The sequence below is a fragment of the Rousettus aegyptiacus genome, unplaced genomic scaffold, assembly GCF_014176215.1.
Source record: "Rousettus aegyptiacus isolate mRouAeg1 unplaced genomic scaffold, mRouAeg1.p scaffold_m13_p_3, whole genome shotgun sequence".
NCBI classification, from domain to species: Eukaryota; Metazoa; Chordata; class Mammalia; order Chiroptera; family Pteropodidae; genus Rousettus; species Rousettus aegyptiacus.
Window position 1 is genome coordinate 147,550,352 of NW_023416306.1, and position 17,758 is coordinate 147,568,109.

A 17,758-nucleotide genomic window follows, 5' to 3' on the forward strand; every position below is an offset into this window, starting at 1 on the left:
ACCCTTCTGCAGTGCTCAAGCCCTTTATACAAAATGGCATAGATCAATGCATACAGTCAGCCCTCCATATCCACAGACTCCCAATCACGGGTAGAAGACAGTTACAGGTGTTTATTGAAAAAATTTGTATTAATGGACCCATGTAGTTCAAACCCCTAGTGTTCATGGATCTGCTGTATTCAATTATTAAATCTTGGGTTGACTAGCATTGTTTTCATAGAAAGATACCCATTCTATTGCTTTGCCAGTAATATTTACTCTGCCTAACTCTGCAACAGATATAAAGAGCAGAGGCTTTTTTTTTAAGAGCCAAGAGTAGATGGTGCCTTGGGGTCCTGCCACCCTTGCTCCAACCAGAAGGTTCACTTTTTGTTATAGGGGATGTTATTTTTAGGAAGAGGTTATGATACCAAAAAATGTTTAAAAATGAATGTAGGGAATTTCAAGTGGAAGTTTCCTGTGCTCTTGAGACCTTTAGTTTTGTGGGTGAGATAAGACATATATGAAAACCTAAATTGCAGTAAAAATGAGTTATATTGAGTCCCAAATGATTCTCAGTGTGAGTCCTGAAGATGCCAGAGCAAAGGAAATCACTGTGGCCATGGCAGGGATGGGGGCTCCTGAGGCTGAGTATTTTGAGAGAGAGAAGGAAAGCAATGTAAAGTTATTTCTTGTTCTTTGGCCATCTGATTCGTATATTTTCATAAGGAATAGAGTTAACCTCACGGTTTTTATCTACTTTTGCAGCCTGAAGAGTTGAGAGAAATTATTGAGAAGACTAGAGAGATGGAACAGAACAATGGCCACTATTTTGACACAGCAATTGTGAATTCAGATCTTGATAAAGCCTATCAGGAATTGCTTAGATTAATTAACAAACTTGATACTGAACCTCAGTGGGTGCCATCGACTTGGCTGAGGTGAAGGAAGCATCCATTCTGTGGCATGATTGGACTTGATTCGGCAAAGTGCCAGACAAAGGTAGCCCTGATACTTCAGCAAGACTGTGCGTCTAAGGTGACAGGCAATGTGGTCTTGATCTTAGATCTCAAAACTAGTGAGAACAAAGTCCCCTTAGGCGATTTGTGCACAGCAGTCTTTATTTTCTCTGGCTTTAGACTGTCTTGCCTCATTTGGGGATTCTGAATGGAAGCTTTCAACAGAGCAGTTTCATTGTATCCATGTAAAAACCTTGTTTTCAACTAAATCTTTTCTGCACAATTTCCATGAAAAAAAGTATGTACACAACGGTCCCTGTCTCACAGTTATATAATATTAATTTTATTTAACAGTTAACTTAAATGACTACATGAGAATTTGGAGGGAAGGGTAGGCACTTTGCTTCTAGGCAAGACAATATTTGGTTAGAAAACTGGTTTAGTCATCATAAATACTTTCCTAAAATAATTTTTTTTAAGGTGCCACTGGTCTGGCGCTATTGTTAGGCTTGAATTCATGTGTATGTCTCTTAATTCGTGAAAAACATTCCGTCACAATCACCAGATTTTTAGCTCAAACTGTGGATCAGACTTTACAACACACTCAGCAGACTGATCTAGTGAAACATACAACATATGCTGATCTTTTTAAAGATGTGACTTTGAATTTTTTTCTTAAATTGTCATAACTGATTTGATAACCTTGCTTCCTTTCTCTGATCTGCATAGTACAATAGAATGTGCAAGTTACATTTTTATGAATGGCAGATTCTCATATAAACTGTTGACTTTCTCATAATGCAAATAATTTTTTATATACATGAGAGGATATGACATTTGACAGTTTTTGCATTTTTATATAGGAACACAGTATAATTTGTGAGTGTTGTATAGGTAATAAACTGGAATTGTAATGAATATAGCTGCTGTACTATGTACTAATATTTAATAATGGTCATTCATAACTTGTTCAGCATTGGAATAAAATTATATCTTAGGGAAATACTATGACAATTGACTTTGAGATCAGAAAGCATGACCTGAAAGTCATTTGAATATTTTAGGAAAAGAACATGGCAGGAGGGAGGAGCATTAAGGATATATAAAGAGGTTTTTATCCTAACAAGGTCGAGGCACCTCTTACCACCAGAATTCATCTACTTGCTAAATCGTGTGTTTAAGCTAATGGAATTTCCATACTGGCATGGAAAGTTTGTAGTCTTTTCAAGCCTTTAGGGATGGCGGGATGTGTGACAACCAACCTCAAATGTGAATGTCTTGGTTTTATTTTTATGACTTTAGCAACAGCATTTCCTGCTCTCAGGCTAAACACTGGAATATTGAGTTGTCACTTAACATAAGCAGTTATTTTTAATGAGTAGTTTGTCTTGGTGTCATGTATCTTTCACGTAATTTTATTTGAACAAATGTTGATAGTTTGTAAGTTGCCTTTTTCTGTTCAAATTTGCATGGCCTCGAGGTTGGCTGTGGAGTGTGTCCTATGTGGAAATTTTCAAGATAACACTCCTTAGGAAGAAGGTTAACACCCCTGGGTTAAGGGAAGGGACACCACACGTGCTGTGTCTTCAGGTCTGAAACACTCCAAGCTTATGGCAGAAGATGCAAAGCTCACACTGATTTTTAGCATTGAAAACCAAGGAATGTATGGACTTCATTTTTCAGTTTTCCATTTTACTTTCTCCTCAGGAATGAAAGGTAGTCTAAAGTAGACAGTGGTGTTTTGTGAGCTGTATATCATAACTGGCAACTATTTTTAACCCCAAGATCTAAAATGTTGGCAGTTTGAATTAGCTTAGACTGAGATCTCAGGTAGTATTGGTAAGTGGCTCCATTGTGCCAGTCTCTGAGCTAGCCTCCAGACTGCTGGGCCACACCAGGGCCATGTGCCATCAAGATACAGATACGGCTTTAATGAGCAAATCCCCTACCAAGGCACATGCCAGGTCATAGCATACTTTAGGAAGTCTAAGGTGACAAAGATATTTTGGGGGTCAGTAAAGTCTTAGTTCTTTCCTCATCAGCAATAGTAAAGGGACAGAAATGTTTATGTCCCAAACTTTTCTCAATCCTAGATAAAATGGATGTGCTGATATTCAACACAGTCCCTAAACAAAGTGAAAACCAAGTTGTTGCTGACTTGAAACAGGACAAAAGCCTTGCTATACACCTAGCTGTCCAGCCGCTCTGGCCAGTTCCATTTCCTGTCCCTCTGTGGTTCTGATTGGAGACCCTAGTTGGGGAGAGGTCTTAACCACTTATAGGAATGATACCAATAGCTAATGAAGTGAACATATTAGTTCAAATAAGGAAATGTCTCCCTTTACTAAACTTTCTAAGTCAGAACAAATGGAAGAGACTAGTAGACTAATCCAGATTTGCTTTCTATGAAAATGTCTGGATTTTTTTCCCCTTTTCTCATGGCCTAAGGAATAAGTATTGATAAGGAATAATTTGAATGTAATTTTGTGAATGTGTGTAGAAAATATGAACCAGGGATTTAAGCCTTAATAAAGGTAACCTTTCTGACATTGTTAATCTTCCTTTGTACTCTGTTATCTTGTATCTGCACTCTGTTATTTTGAGATGTTATACTGCACACTATATTGTAAAAATAAAAAGTGAAATTATATTTCAAATAAAAGCCACTGAGTGCTTTCTCTTGCTGTATTTATATCCCCTACATGGGGTTCAACACATCTAACAACCGCTATCTAAGTTTTTGCTATAAGTAAGTCCATTGGAACCTTGAGGTGAAACACAAAATACCTTTTGATTTATTTTTCAGGAATAGGAATGCCCCCTATTGGCACAGACACAGGTTCTGGTTCCTTGTTTTTTTTTTTCTTTTTTAAAAAAAGAACAACTCATTCTTTAATCATTTTACTGTTTATACCAGTCACATTTAAATTGGCAAAACTGCTCCCATGACAAATGAGACAGAGATGTGTCATGCAAAGAAAAATAAGTGAAGGTTTTCATAAAGCTAGAGAAGTACCACAGTCACACAAGGATGGCAGCAGCAACCCCAGACATAAGCGTCAAGTCGTGCGAGTGGGTAGTCCAGCAGTAGTTGGCCTACGGTGACTGGCCTGATACCTCTGCTGTTTCCTAAAGGGAATTTCCTAATATGCCTGGTAAGCCAATCACTTGTAACACAGATGTAAATAGAATAGGGTGACACTTTTGCAGAATACTACAGGTTCCTGGGCAGGTTCTATAATCTTGTCTATGATAAATGGTTGCTGAATTATTATGATTCTGCAAAGGTAAACCCATAATCGGACATCCAGGGAAATTTTACAACCAGTAAATTCTTAGGCCAAAAAACAGCCTCACAACCCAAACCTATACACCGTGAACTAAAATGGTGCCACGATAGGACCAATGAAAGAACCAGAGCAGAAAACATTATTCAAACAGAAGGTCCTCATCCTTCTCTTCGGCTAGAAGATTGGCAGGCTCCATCACCTCTCCAGCTGCCCTCCGTTGCTCCAGGTTCTTCTCAGATTTTTCCTTGAGAATCTTTTTCTTCTCCTGTATTTTCTTTAACCTGTAAAATAATTTTTGAATGCTGTTTCAGTACTAAGTAGGTTTGCTTTCTTCTAATTTTATAACAAGTGTAATAACCTACAAACTAGAACAGTTTTTTTTATTTCAATTTTAGTAATTAATAAAGATTTGAGGTATAGTATATACATATTTCAAGCTAATAACTGATTTGAAAAGCTCCTATTCCACGGTAAATCAACCCTGAAATCCATTCCTTGATGATGGAACAGATTTTGAGCATTCAGACAACATTAAAATTTTGGATCATTTCATTTGGATCACCACATCCCTGACGTCACTGAAAAACAGAAGCTAAATAAGCTTTGATGATTAACATTAAAAATCAAACTCAGACATTTACCCAAGTTCCAAAATGGCCATGTCTTCCCCGAATATGCCTGCCTTCACCTGTCCCCCACTTCTCTGAACCTGGAAAACGCCCTTATACAGCACCTATTTGGTACTGTCCCTACTAGGTCTAAATGTTCATAAACAATTATGTACATGCATCACTTCTAAGTATTCTGCTAATTCTCTAACGGTAGTGTTTATACTATTATGTAATACCCTCAAGTACTTTATACCTTCTCCTGGAACATACTCAACATGCAATACATAGTGGTTGATTAATTCTTTAAAATGTGGGCGATACCCAATCAAAATCACTGTTTCAATTTAAAGAATAATCAAGTCTATTAATAATTTCTCAGAAAGACCAAAGTTTTTGGAGACGCCATGTTTTAGGTATATGCAAAACTTGGCATAGATCTGTCTCCACAGCCTTTGGCAATATTATTTCTTGCTTATTTATCAGAATAAAATATAAAGTGTGCCAATTAATTCTAAAGAACACAGGCCAATGAGTCTCAGCAAATCTTGAGACTCTGGAATATAGAAAACAGAAAATTATCAATAACTGCCAAGTACTACAAACCTATAGAACTCTTCTCGCTCTCGCTCATCCAGCTCTGTGATGATATAAGCAAGGGTACGTTCAATCCGTGGAATGATGACTAGGGTTTAAAAATATATATACACATGAGAACTTAAAGCTTCCTCTTTTTTTCAAATTGCCAGTACTCAATAATAGTATTTTTTCTAAATGTAAAATTATGTACATTTCATGTAGAAAACAAACAAACAAAAAAAAACAGGTATAATCTAACCACCTTAAAGTATTGTAATTATTTGGATATAAGTCTCTCTAGTGTCTTTTCTATGGATAGATAACATGATATATACAACACTGAATATACTGAATTTAAATGAACATACAACATTGAACCACAAATGTTATTTAAAATATAGTCGATCGGCTGTTAAAAAGTGGAGCATTGAAGCAGAGAGAATACAACAAGTTGAGTTTTGTGTCAATTACGAGGTTCTACTTTAAGTAGATTCTGCCTATTCTGCTTCTAGAATGTGAACTCTTGCGAGTTGGAACTATTATTTACTCTCTTGTTTTGCTTGCAATTCCATGTACAATGGCTAGTACTAGCAAACAGTCAGGAAATGTTTTCAGTTGTTTAAAAAAGATAACTTACTCTAAAACTGGTAGAGACCAAGCAAAATAATTTGCTATTCAAATTTTGCTTTCTTACATTAAAACTGAATAAATGTCCCTTTAATGAAAACTGAGTTTCTTGAGTAAAACGTTATCAACACTAAGTTTAGTTTTAATATAATGAAATAAGAGATGGAAAATAGATGCATCAAATGGGGAAACATTTTTTCCCCTCTTTAATTCCCCGCCCCCACTTCCACCCTTGACCTACAGATGTTGCCATCTCCCCTTAAGAACTGGATCTCTGAAGGCGGGGCACGCACCCGCAGTATGGCCCGTGGCTCCACCTAGGACGCGAACCTAGGACATTCTGCGGTAAAGCAAACGTGCTAAACACTATACTAGGGAGCCACCCTGGGAAACTTATTTTTAGAAATCAAGAACAGCACAAGAACAAGATGACAGGCCTAAAGGAAAGGGTTTAAAGTTAAATATTTAATGTGTTCAAAAAGATAAATCACTAGAAAGAACTAAAATTACTACAGCTCTACAGAAAATGTTTCGACTCTTTAATAGCCAGAAATGAGTAAAACATTCCATAATTTTTAACTCACCACTCTTCTCTGTAACTCTCCCAAAATCATACGCATCCTTCTATCAAAGCACTTAATAACACTTTACTGCACTACTGACTGCTCTTCCCACTGTGGGCAGTATCTTACCCATCTCGTGGTCAGTACCTGACTCCCAGCAGGAGAGGTATGGACAAGTGTGTGAACGAAGACCCTCACAGCAGCTTGCACTCACCATGTTCAATGGCATTTACACGCCTGTTGGTTATCTTAATCGCTTCATCCAGAGTAACGAAGGAAGTCTACAATAAGAGGACATACTGATTATGTAAGCGAAAAGCCTTCCTGTTCACCTGACTCCACTCAGTCTGCACTTTGCAGAGAACATCTGGAAACCAATACTACTATTCTTCGACACGTTAAAAAAAATTCTTGTGATATGTCCACAGAGCAAATATGATCTCCATGCTATTATAATTTACTTCAGACTTACCTAAACCTATAAAAATGGGAAAAGGAAAGAATCATGCACTAATGGCCTAGATATAAACTGTCCACAAAAGAAAAAATATGGCTTTCCATGCATAAACCATGTTATAGTTGCATTTAAGTCTACTACTGACTTGCTGAGTAAAACTACGCCACTGTACAATCATTTTGTTAGTAATAAAGATAGGGACGATGGCGCAGAACCCGCCATTTCAAAAATCAGAACATCTTTGGCTTGTTTCACATACAGTCATGGAAGCAGTTTCAAGTACTAAGTGCAGTATGCTCTGATTCAAGAACTGAATCTCCTGCACTCAAATAATAGAAATCAAACTGTAGGAATCCATCTCTTCTGCTACCTACCTGCAGCGAGGCTAGTTCAACCAGTAGTTCCACTGCTTTGGCATAATTCCTCTTTAATTTAGCCAATTGTTCCCCACCTCTGGCTAAACCAGTCAGTTCATAACCTGAAAGAACCAGTCAGACAACATTTGTAATTAGAGTAACAATCCTCCCCATAAAATCCCCTAGAAAAAGATAAGTCAGAACAACAGCAAAATGGAAAAACAAAGGCACTATCACTGTTAAACGGGAAGTGCCCATCTCACTCCCCCAACACTGCAGGGCATGCTGCTGAACAGTCTTCCACAAGGATACTATTCTGAGTGTGGAGAAGTTTAAACCAACACTCACTTCACTACGTTGCTGGATTAATCCATATGCCCCATCCCCTTTGCAGATCATACTGCCTGATGCCCTGGAATAGTGACGCACCCTGTTAACAGGTGACTCTCCTTCTTTGAACTGTACTAAATATTTTATGTGAACAAATGAAAGACGGTTGTCAAAAAAAAAAAATACTTTTTTTGTTTTAAAGAAAAAAATCCTTTTGTTTTAAGGGGAAAAAAGGTTGATTACTTTGAAAAGACACAATAGAGATGAGTTAATACCCCAAAAATGCTGTTAAATTAGGAAAAGGTCAAACAATTAAAAAGTTGAGACTGAGCTATAAAAATGTAGGAAGATTCTGCATTCGATTTCATCACAGTATCTAAGATCTTATTCTACTTTAGAGAGACCCAAACTGGAAATTATAAACAATGCATTATGGGTGTGGTTTATGCAGACAGACAACATGTAATTCTAATCAGTGGGTTCATACTCAAATGAATCAATAAATGACTATGCATTTATACATACATTTATGTTGAATTAAAATGTTTTATGTTTTAAGACATGTCCAGTGTTTAATGACACACTTTTTGATTAACTGATTAATTTGTCCTGACTGTATTAGATAAGAAGGCTCTAATGCTGGAACCACTGAACTATCTAGCACCATGTTCCAGAATGAGGTTCATTTAAAGAGGAATCAGGAGATCCAGAGACACACACTAACATAAAAAGTTTCACACTTACTGTCAGTTCCTTCATGATAATGTTCAAATACTGGCAAAGTAACACCTGTTAAACACAGAAAACGGCAAGAGATTGTATAGAATTGTAACTGGTTTCGAGGAATGAATTTAGGAACCTGTCTTCTTACGTGTTCATTCCAATTCAAAAATCAAATGATCCTGAGTAATGGGGGATCTGGTTGTTACAGTGGCCTTTATTCTTTCTGCTTTGAGATACGCTTAATGTATAAAAGATGGCACGTCTTTAATGTATGCATTTTGATGAATTTAAGCATATACATATACTCATGATACCATCACCAAAAACCAGGTAATAAACACATTCATCACCTCCAAAAAATTTTGTCCTTTTTCTTCTGTATGTGTTAAGATCACTTACACATGAGATCTACGCTCTTAAGTTTTAAGTGCACAACACCATATTATTCTATCGGCACCATACAGTGCAGCATCTTTCTAGAATGTATTTATCTTGTATAACTATAACTTTCTATCCATTGAACAAGTCCCCATTTGCCCCACCTCAATCCCCGGGCAACAACCAGTTACAATGAGTTTAACACGTAAAGCCAATCAACTTGTTCTAAGTAGAAAAGATTAACTTGGATATCAAGACCTTGCTGTAAAAACAGGTTAATTACAAAATGTCACCTTTTTTTTCCGGCAAAGGTTTTGAAGGATTGAAAAGTTACCTGCTACATTATCTTTCTTTGCTCGAATCTTCACTTGGGCTTTATTTACATTCTGGATAACTGTGGTGCTGCAGGAGGAAAACGAGGCCTTGATTTAGTTCTTAGAGTGAGAAATAAACCTCCAGGGACCCATCCAGTAATTTCAATAAGAGATGTCACAAGTATGTTCTGAAAACCGTCTTTTTCCAGAAAAGGAAAAAATATCTGCTTCCAGAAGAGGGCCTCAGAGAGCAAAGAATAAACAAATTTCAAAACACCGGCCATAAGTAAACAACAAAGAATGATTTTAAAATACGTGGACTGCATGAGTTTTCAGTCAGACATGCAGTGCACAGGTGTGACTTTGGGGATTTTTCTTCTACTAATATAATTTAGAGGAAATTTTCCTTCCTTTTAGGCTTGCTGTTCAAACCTTCTAGGTTTAGCTAAGCAGGCATTCAATTCCTTTATCCTGGCACCTACCTAACTTCCTTCCATATGGCTTTGTCTGACACCCTACCTATTATCATAAAATAAAGTATTTTCCCCATAACCACCCTAAAACAAATTCACACACCACTTACACACTACTGATTCCCTCCCTGTGCTGGAAAAGTCAATGCAAGTTGTTATCCTACCAGTATTGGCAAAAATTAAAGTCTGCTACTTCAAAAGGCCTTATTCCCCCTATGTTGTTAAGACCTGCCCACCAGCTAATTCTCCTAGATAATACAAACTAAAAATGAAGACACTGTGTCATTAGGTAAAGAAACCCCTGAAAATAACTTCCACCCCTTAGTCATTTGACTCAAAAAGGAACTGAACTTAAACTGAGAATAATAATGCTTACACCTTGTCTACCTCACACGTTATTTGGAGAATCACATAACATGTATGCTTTTTATATACTTTTTAAAACATATATTGACATGATAAAAGAGCCATAAAATTCAAAAATCCTTTAAACAACCAGTTCCATTCAAAAAAATTTATCCTAAGGAATTAATCCAATCAAAACAAAAAAAAAATATATATATATATATGCATGATGTTCATGGCACCTTTTCTAATATTTCGAAAGTCAAAGTCGACCTAAAGGTCTACCATTAGGAGAAAAGGTTAATAAATTACGGTACATCATCTAGGGAAAGATTATGCAGCTAAGCGGAAACAGGTGGAAATGTTTATGATACAAGGTTAAATGAAAATGGACTAAAAAATATTAAGTATCCTGTGCCTGTGACTATGTAGCAGATACATGTGGGCAGTAATAAAGGCAGTGGTATTAAGGAGATGGGGTTAAATGTTCTTATTACTACTAGTATATCAATTGTCTTTAAAGCGTGTGCTTTTTAATTTAAAATGGCTTTTAAATAAAATTATGAACTTGAAAGCACTTTGATTTTTTTCAAAACACCACTAAGTCTTCTTACCTGAAGTCTCCTGCTGTGAACTTGGCCTCAGCAAGTGAAAAGGCAGCTTCTCTCATCACTTCACCCATCAACATTTTAGTCTGTAAAAGCATAAACCAACAGCTGATTCAACCAAGTTTTTTACACAGAAAAGTCATGTCACAATTGTGTTCCTTTAATACCCATCAGTATTTTATGTCAGATGTGTATGTAAATATTGATTTGATAAGGATTAAATAAAACTTTCCAATTTTGCTTGAACAATTTTGGATATGGTCACTAACAATGTTGTAAAACTATGAGTTGTATAATTAAAACATCAAAATAAAGACATTAAGAAATAGAAAGCTAAATCTTTACTGCAGGACTTATATTATTTCTGAATGGATCCATGATGATTTGCTCAGATTAATCTCCTAAATTCACTGCAGTACAGTCAAAATCCAAATGGAATAGTGATTCTGAAATAAATCCTCGAATATTTAAAGTTTTGAGAATATCCAATAATTTTTTGAAAGAGAAGAAACACTGGGAAAGGTGGGTAGAGAGTTACCTTACCACATATTAAAAATGTACAGCTACAATAAGAAAATCAATCTGGTACTGGGACAGTTAAGTCAATGAAATGGAATAACAGCTCAGGTCTATATGAGAATTTAGTAATGTAAAGAGGCCATTTAACTAGCCATTTATTTACAAAATAATAAAGCTAAATCCTTACTTATTCACATCACCCCCTCCCCAAAATATCCAGTATTAAAAAGTTTTTTAAAAAACTATAAAATAAGAACATATAGTAGAATATTTTCCTAATCTTTTTAGGCCTTTCTAAACATTATAAGGAACACAAAAGCTATATAATGGAAAAGACTAGCACATTTCACCAAAAAAAAATTGTCATTTTTTCGAAAGTTAAAATACAACAGAGGACTTGAAAATGTTTAGTATTTTACATACTAAAGAACTTCTACAAAAAAATAATTTCTACAAAAAAAAAATAATTCACCAAGAAAATCAAATTACCAATAAACATAAAAAGATGTTCAACCTCCCAAATAATCAAAAATAGTGTGAATTAAAATAAGAAAACAATTTTAGTTCAACAGATTGGCATTAAATAAAAAAAGATTAATACCCAATTAAGAAGAATTCAATAGGTCCTCTCCCTAATTGTTATATGTAAACTAGTATAACAATTTGGAGGGCAATTTGGCAGTTATTGAACACCTAAATGAATACATCCTCGAGATTCTAAAATTCTCTTCCAGAGATGCTAGCATACACAAAAAAGGATTCCAGAGTACCCTCCCATACACACCCATCAATAGAGAAATGGTTAATTCCATTATCCATGCAATGGAGTACCATTCAACTATTACAAAAAATAAGACAGATCTAAATGTGTTGATGTAGAAAACTATCCATATTCTGCCATGGGGTGGGGGAAGAGGGAGTGGGGAAAAAAACTGTTACAAAATTTTATATATATATATATATATATATATATATGTGTATATATATATATATACATATATATATACACACACATACATACATATATATACACACACATATATATATATACACACACACATACATATATATAAAATAGTTGTAAGTCTGTTATTAAAAACAGCTGTGTGTGGACACATATAGCTACATGATACTCTTGGTACATGCTTTACAAAAGCAATACTTTCAGTATATGCTACAAGAAAGGAAAGAGAAAGAGAGAAGAGAAAGTAAAAGAGAAAGGGGGAGGGGAGGGGAGGGGAGCAGAGGGAAGGGGAGAGGAGAGAAAAGACAAGCCCTAAGTGTCACAAAGAACTCCTTTAGGAAATGAGAGGACAGTTGGAGCTAGAGGAGGGGGATATGGGAAAGAACCTTCACTTTTTTTATATATTTCTGTATTCACACATCATTTATCCAAAAAGCATTGAATTAAAATGTACTATGTGCCAGCACTGTCCTAGGAACAGGAAATACAGTACTGAAAAGACAAAGTTCTCGCTCTCACAGAACTTACATTCTCTAGTGGGCGTAAACGAACAAGAAACTATCATGCAATAGTACATGCTATGATAAACAATAAAATGTGACGGCAGTAAACACGGTGGGCACTTCACACTGACTGGGAGATCAGGGATGGCCTCTAAAGAGACCAGAATGGCAGAGGAGCCAATTCATGAGAAGTTTTGGAAAGAGCATTTTGGGCAGAAGAAACAGCGAATGCAAAGGCCCTGGGGGAGGATGTTAGGAAGAATAAGCCAAATGAGGTCACAGCAGCAGGCAGGGGCCACATTAGATCACATGGGGCTAGCAGGCAAGAGCAAGAAGTCTGGATTTTATTAAATGAACTACATGAAACGCATTACTTCATAATGGTATTTTTACTTTTGAAAAAATTAATTAAAATAAAGGAAAATTAAAATGTCGACAGTCATGCTGGGTTTTCCTTAGAGATTTCTAAAATAAATACTGTTCTAAGCAAAGTACATTTTACCTCTATGATCTTCTTTAGGATCTGCCGAAATCGAAGCGTTAAGGCATCAGATTTTTTCTTCAACAGGTTTCGACCTGTCTGTGCTCCTTTTAATCGAGCCTTCATGATGGTCTGTGCCCTATATAAACAAAGTTAAAGACATTTATTCCCATTGTTTAAAAGAAAAATATCTCTCCAATACAATGTTAAAATTATGCTTTATTTTTCGATGTCATGAGAGTAACGGATAGCCTTTGTACCTGATAGGTCTAACTGGTTTCTCAATACCGTGGACTTCTACCCTCAGTGTTCCATAAATGAGAAGTTTATTTATTTAAATCAGAAATTATTTTTTAATCAATATCTGGAATAAGTACTTATTAAATCATAATAAAATTTATAAGTAGCACTACTTTATGATGACAGCATAGTTTAAATTCTTATTTGATTTGTAAGTTATAACAATATCTATGTTTCCATTAGAGGCATAGTAAGGTTTTAAAATCTGCCCACTAATACGTATCAAAATCTGAAATGCACTTACCTTCAGGACTAATAATTTCACATTGAGGTATTTACGCAAAAACATGTATTTGTAATAAAAAAGGGTGGATACAAGTTAAATGTTCCACAAATCATGGTTCATTATACAATGAAATGATATGCAGCCAGAAAAAAAGAAGAGGGTAGATGTACATGTGCTCTCAACATTATACTGTCTTAGCTATGCCACGTTAGGGATAAATGTGCTTGCTTACATCGAGACAGAGAATTCCTCTAGAAAGAATTCATTGAAAGTGGAAATGAGGCTGACTGAAAAAAATAGATTTACATTTTACTACTACATTCTTTTGTACCTTCTGTATTTTATTCCACAACCATTTTATTATCTTTTCTATAAAAGTGTGGTATTAAACACTTGGAGATTTTGTTTATTGGAAAGGATATCAAATAAGACTCTCCCCAACCTCATGGGAAGGGACCTTAACAGGCGAATGTGAATGGACATTTACTCCTGTCTACAGAAATCAAAAACTCCTTAAGGACAAGAAGGTGCCAACAACCACAGCTATCATCCCAGACAGCGACAAGGCCTGTATACCTAAGCATTGATATTAACTCAGAATTCATTTTGTCTGTCTTTACCTGTCTTGTTTTTGGCTTTTTCCATATAGTTGAACTGTTTATGATTGCTGAACATGTATAAGATAACTTTAATACTCCTCATGGCTTACATAAATGTTACTTTAAAAAATGTGACATTTTAATATTTTTGATATCATCAATCAAGACCCTTCTATCAATCATTTTATTAATTAGTAAATGACTACATAACAAATGAATGTAACAATATGGGAACAAATGACTTTAGGTAACTTACAAATGACATATAAGTTAAGACTCTTAAGGAACGACAAGCGGCTAGTCTCCTTACCTCTTTATTTCAATCTTTTCCCATCAGAAACACCAACCACATGCCACACTGCCTCCCCTATAGATTATGAATGACATCAGATGAACAGTTCTCACTCTAGCTACCAGTGGCTGAGTTCCACACTAACCAGGCTCACGGGAATGAAGCTGGTTCAGTTTCCAGCCTAAGCAGGAGCTAGCCACCCAATGTGTACATTTAAACATACTGTATTGTTGACACCACCAGAATTTGAGTTCAAAGAGTTGGATCAAATTTAAGTCAAATCCTAGTACTGCAAATTAGTAAAAAGGAGAATTGGTTTATAAAACCGAATTTACCATGCTAATTTTAATTTCCTCCTAGGTAACAGCACCTCTGTGAAAGACAAATTTTCATTCTTGAGACTTGAAGAGTGACTTGCCCAAGGGTTCATAGCCCTTGAAAGAATATCCTGGATTTGACTGACTTTTGTTGACTTAAAATCCTTCATGCCTCTTTTGCTTCCACCCTAAACTTGTTTTGCTGTCTGGTACCTAGACGGGTATCCACCCCACCATTTCACAGGATAACACTGGAACTGTCTGAAACAAAAGTCACTAGTGTAATTTTTACCTTAACTCTTAAACCATCTGTTCTTTTACAAGTTTCAGAGCTGCTTGGCCCTACTGAAAAGTGACCTTCAGCTAAGATGACAGCTTTGTTTCCAGCTGAATCAAAGACATCTGACTACATGACAAAGTACTGCTACTACACTAAGGCTTTGGGAAAATATTTAGAGAAGCAGTTACTTCCTGTACCTGATACTCCTTTCAAACAGCAAGCCGAGTGCTCTCAAAAAGCAATTTCTACCTTCACAACTTATCATTTTTCTTATCTAAGGCTGAAGAAGTCTATTTTCACCTTAGTCTTAAAGAGAAAACAAAAAAAAATATTAACATTCTACTATAAGATAAACACAGCCAAACAGCTAAAGCAGTGAAAACAGATTTTATGCAGTAACCACTGGCAGTAGGGGAAAGAGCTGAGCTTCATTCGATTTGTGCAGAGGTGACTGGGCATTTTAAAGGAAGAATGAGGGAGGGGAGTAAGAGGATTCTCGGGTGGAGTCAGAGAAGTAAAAAATTAGAAAAGGTTGGTCAGTGGAAATGCGATTAGGCCCATTGTGTCTGCTAGCTGGCCAGTATGGAAGTTAGCCCACAGAGACTGGGAAACAAAAAGGCCCTACCCTTCCTCATGATTACATTTCAAAGAAATGTTTTTCAAGTCCTAGAGAAAGATACTTCTAAGTTATAGGAGAGTCATATACATATACAAAGAAAAAATGAAGAATTCATCAGTGTAGGCCCTTTTCACTGAATGTCCTAAGAAAGGGAGGGCAGGCGTCAGGTGTTAGCTACCACAGTAAATTCCCCTGGCAGCCCTGAGCTTTCTTAGACATTTTAATGGGGGCTGGGGTCATCCTAGAAACATAGCCTTAGGATGCTAGAAGTTATGTTATCTCTAGAGTTTCACTGTCTCCCACTGCAGAGGTTTGGAAGATGTCAGTCATTGAATGCTGGAAATTCTACAGTTCTCACTACCCCAAGGATCAGTCCTTATCTATTTCGCAGGCACTGTCTTTCTTCACAACTGACTTGACTCCTACCTAATACGTACAGCTCTTAGAAAGTCAGTGGGTGAAAGTAAAAAAATAAACAAATAAAAAGACAAAAAATAACCCACACACACAAAACAACTTCATTTAATGAAGAGCTGTAGCTACCCAGGCAGAAGCAGAAATCTAGGTTTGGGGTTTGAATATAACTCTCTTATTTTAAGAGTCCTCAGATTCTGAGAAAAAGGTCAGGATGGAGAAAAACAACAGAATACTCTCAAAAAGGCTGGACCACAATCAAAAGATCTAAACGTCAGAGCCAAAACTGATTTTCTGCTCCTCACTGAAAAAAAAAAGAGGAAAAGGAGAGGTGGGGGGAGAGGGCAAATAAGAACAATCTTTACTTTCCACACATTGTTAGGTACATTTCAGAATTTTCTTTACAGACTAGCCAAACACCTAGGACGATATGCTATTTCTCCTGCCAAAGAATTCAGGCCAAAAGAGAAAGGCAGCCCCACAGCTGAGCAGATTCCAAGGCGAGAGTTCATTCAAGGAACATTTTTTCATGGACTGTCTATGGATTAATAATTAAGACATTCTCATCATGAAGAGAGATCAGTCAGTGGGAAATACATGTAAACAAATACTAGCCACTTCACAATGTGATGGGTGACATGAAGAGAGATCTGAACAAGGTGCAATGGTGCTAGAGCAAAAAGGAGTGTGTGAGAAACTCTGGGGTATCTTCCAACGGCGGGTGACATTTCATGGGGTCTTGGAAAATGAGTAAGGGGATCCAAAACTGAATCTGACGTCCACGCTAGAGCTTTTCGATTCAACCCCCAGTATGTATTTGAAGTCTCTTCTATATGCTTCCCACTGCAGTCAACTTCCCTTCTCAATCCTTTTCTCAAACCTCGTTAGCTTGTCTATCTCTCGCTAAACTGGGCTCTGTTAGGGCAAGAGTGGCGATGATTTATAGTTACATAAATCCGGTTTCCCGTTCAAACAGGAGGGAGGACTGGACCTCCACAAAAGCCAGCAGGAGAGTGCCTGTTTCTAAGGGCTAAGATCGCTCACATTAGTCTAGTTCACGAAGAGGAATGTGTGAGGGAGCCAGGGAGCCTCGCTCTGGATTCATGAAAAGAGACTGGGAGGCTCAGGATCCGCCCAGAAAGCCAGGAACCTCACTGCTGGCCCAAGGTACGCAAGAACCGCGGCTCCAGCCAAGCGTTCCTGAACCTCCGAGAGCTGCGTGTCCCATTCTTGTACTTACATTCGCGAGGGAAAGATTTCAATTCGGTCTTTGCCCGACATTCTGACGATGACTGTTCGGCTCGGTCGCCGGCCGGGCAATCGTGGTTACAACAGACCCAGCCAGAGTGCCTTCCTCTACGGGAGTCAGCTGGTGGTATCACTTGACCCCTCCTCGCGTTGCTAAGAGGCAGCCAGGTTACGCACTCTTCAGTTCCGCTTCCTGTCGGCATGTGGGGTGGAGAGGGGGGCGGGGCAGGCGCGGGAGGAGGAGAAGGACTTGAAGAAGGCGATGCCCGGATGTTCAGGCGCGCGCACCATGAAACGGCTTCTCCATTCCGGCTAGCTTCCTAGCCCCTCCCACTCCAGCTCCCACGCGGCTGCGCAAGGCTCTGTAAGCGCGGAGGCGCAAAAACAGGAAAGAACGCATGCTCTCT

The 17,758-nt window shown here is 37.2% G+C and overlaps 2 protein-coding genes across 9 annotated transcripts in view; one reads left to right on the plus strand and one right to left on the minus strand.

Moving 5' to 3' along the window:
* MPP5 (membrane palmitoylated protein 5) overlaps positions 1-3,604 on the plus strand; it is a 77,811-nt gene extending 74,207 nt beyond the window's left edge. For all 8 annotated transcript variants that reach the window (XM_016131265.2, XM_036218028.1, XM_036218032.1 and 5 more), the window contains one exon: positions 748-3,604. In XM_016131265.2, coding sequence (XP_015986751.1) covers positions 748-924 — 177 coding nt within the window. In that variant the 3' untranslated portion in view covers positions 925-3,604. The remainder of the gene's footprint in view (positions 1-747) is intronic.
* Positions 3,605-3,710: 106 nt separating this feature from the next.
* Positions 3,711-17,656, minus strand: ATP6V1D (ATPase H+ transporting V1 subunit D). The gene is made up of 9 exons (XM_016131269.2): positions 17,344-17,656; positions 13,078-13,195; positions 10,596-10,675; positions 9,184-9,251; positions 8,493-8,537; positions 7,437-7,540; positions 6,820-6,886; positions 5,443-5,521; positions 3,711-4,509 (listed from the first exon to the last, which is right to left on the minus strand). The coding sequence occupies exons 1-9, from the start codon at positions 17,382-17,384 to the stop codon at positions 4,368-4,370; spliced, it is 744 nt and encodes a 247-aa protein (XP_015986755.1). The 5' UTR covers positions 17,385-17,656; the 3' UTR covers positions 3,711-4,367.
* Positions 17,657-17,758: the final 102 nt, after the last annotated feature.

Bases quoted from the DNA above. Each gene is read 5' to 3' on its own strand.
- ATP6V1D (XM_016131269.2), bottom strand. From the start codon at position 17,384: ATGTCGGGCAAAGACCGAATTGAAATCTTTCCCTCGCGAAT. The intron at 9,252-10,595 runs GTAAGAAGACTT...TTCCTCCTGCAG, and splicing joins TTCACAGCAGGAGACTTCAG to CACCACAGTTATCCAGAATG. The intron at 5,522-6,819 runs GTGAGTGCAAGC...TTTAAACCCTAG, and splicing joins TGTAAATGCCATTGAACATG to TCATCATTCCACGGATTGAA.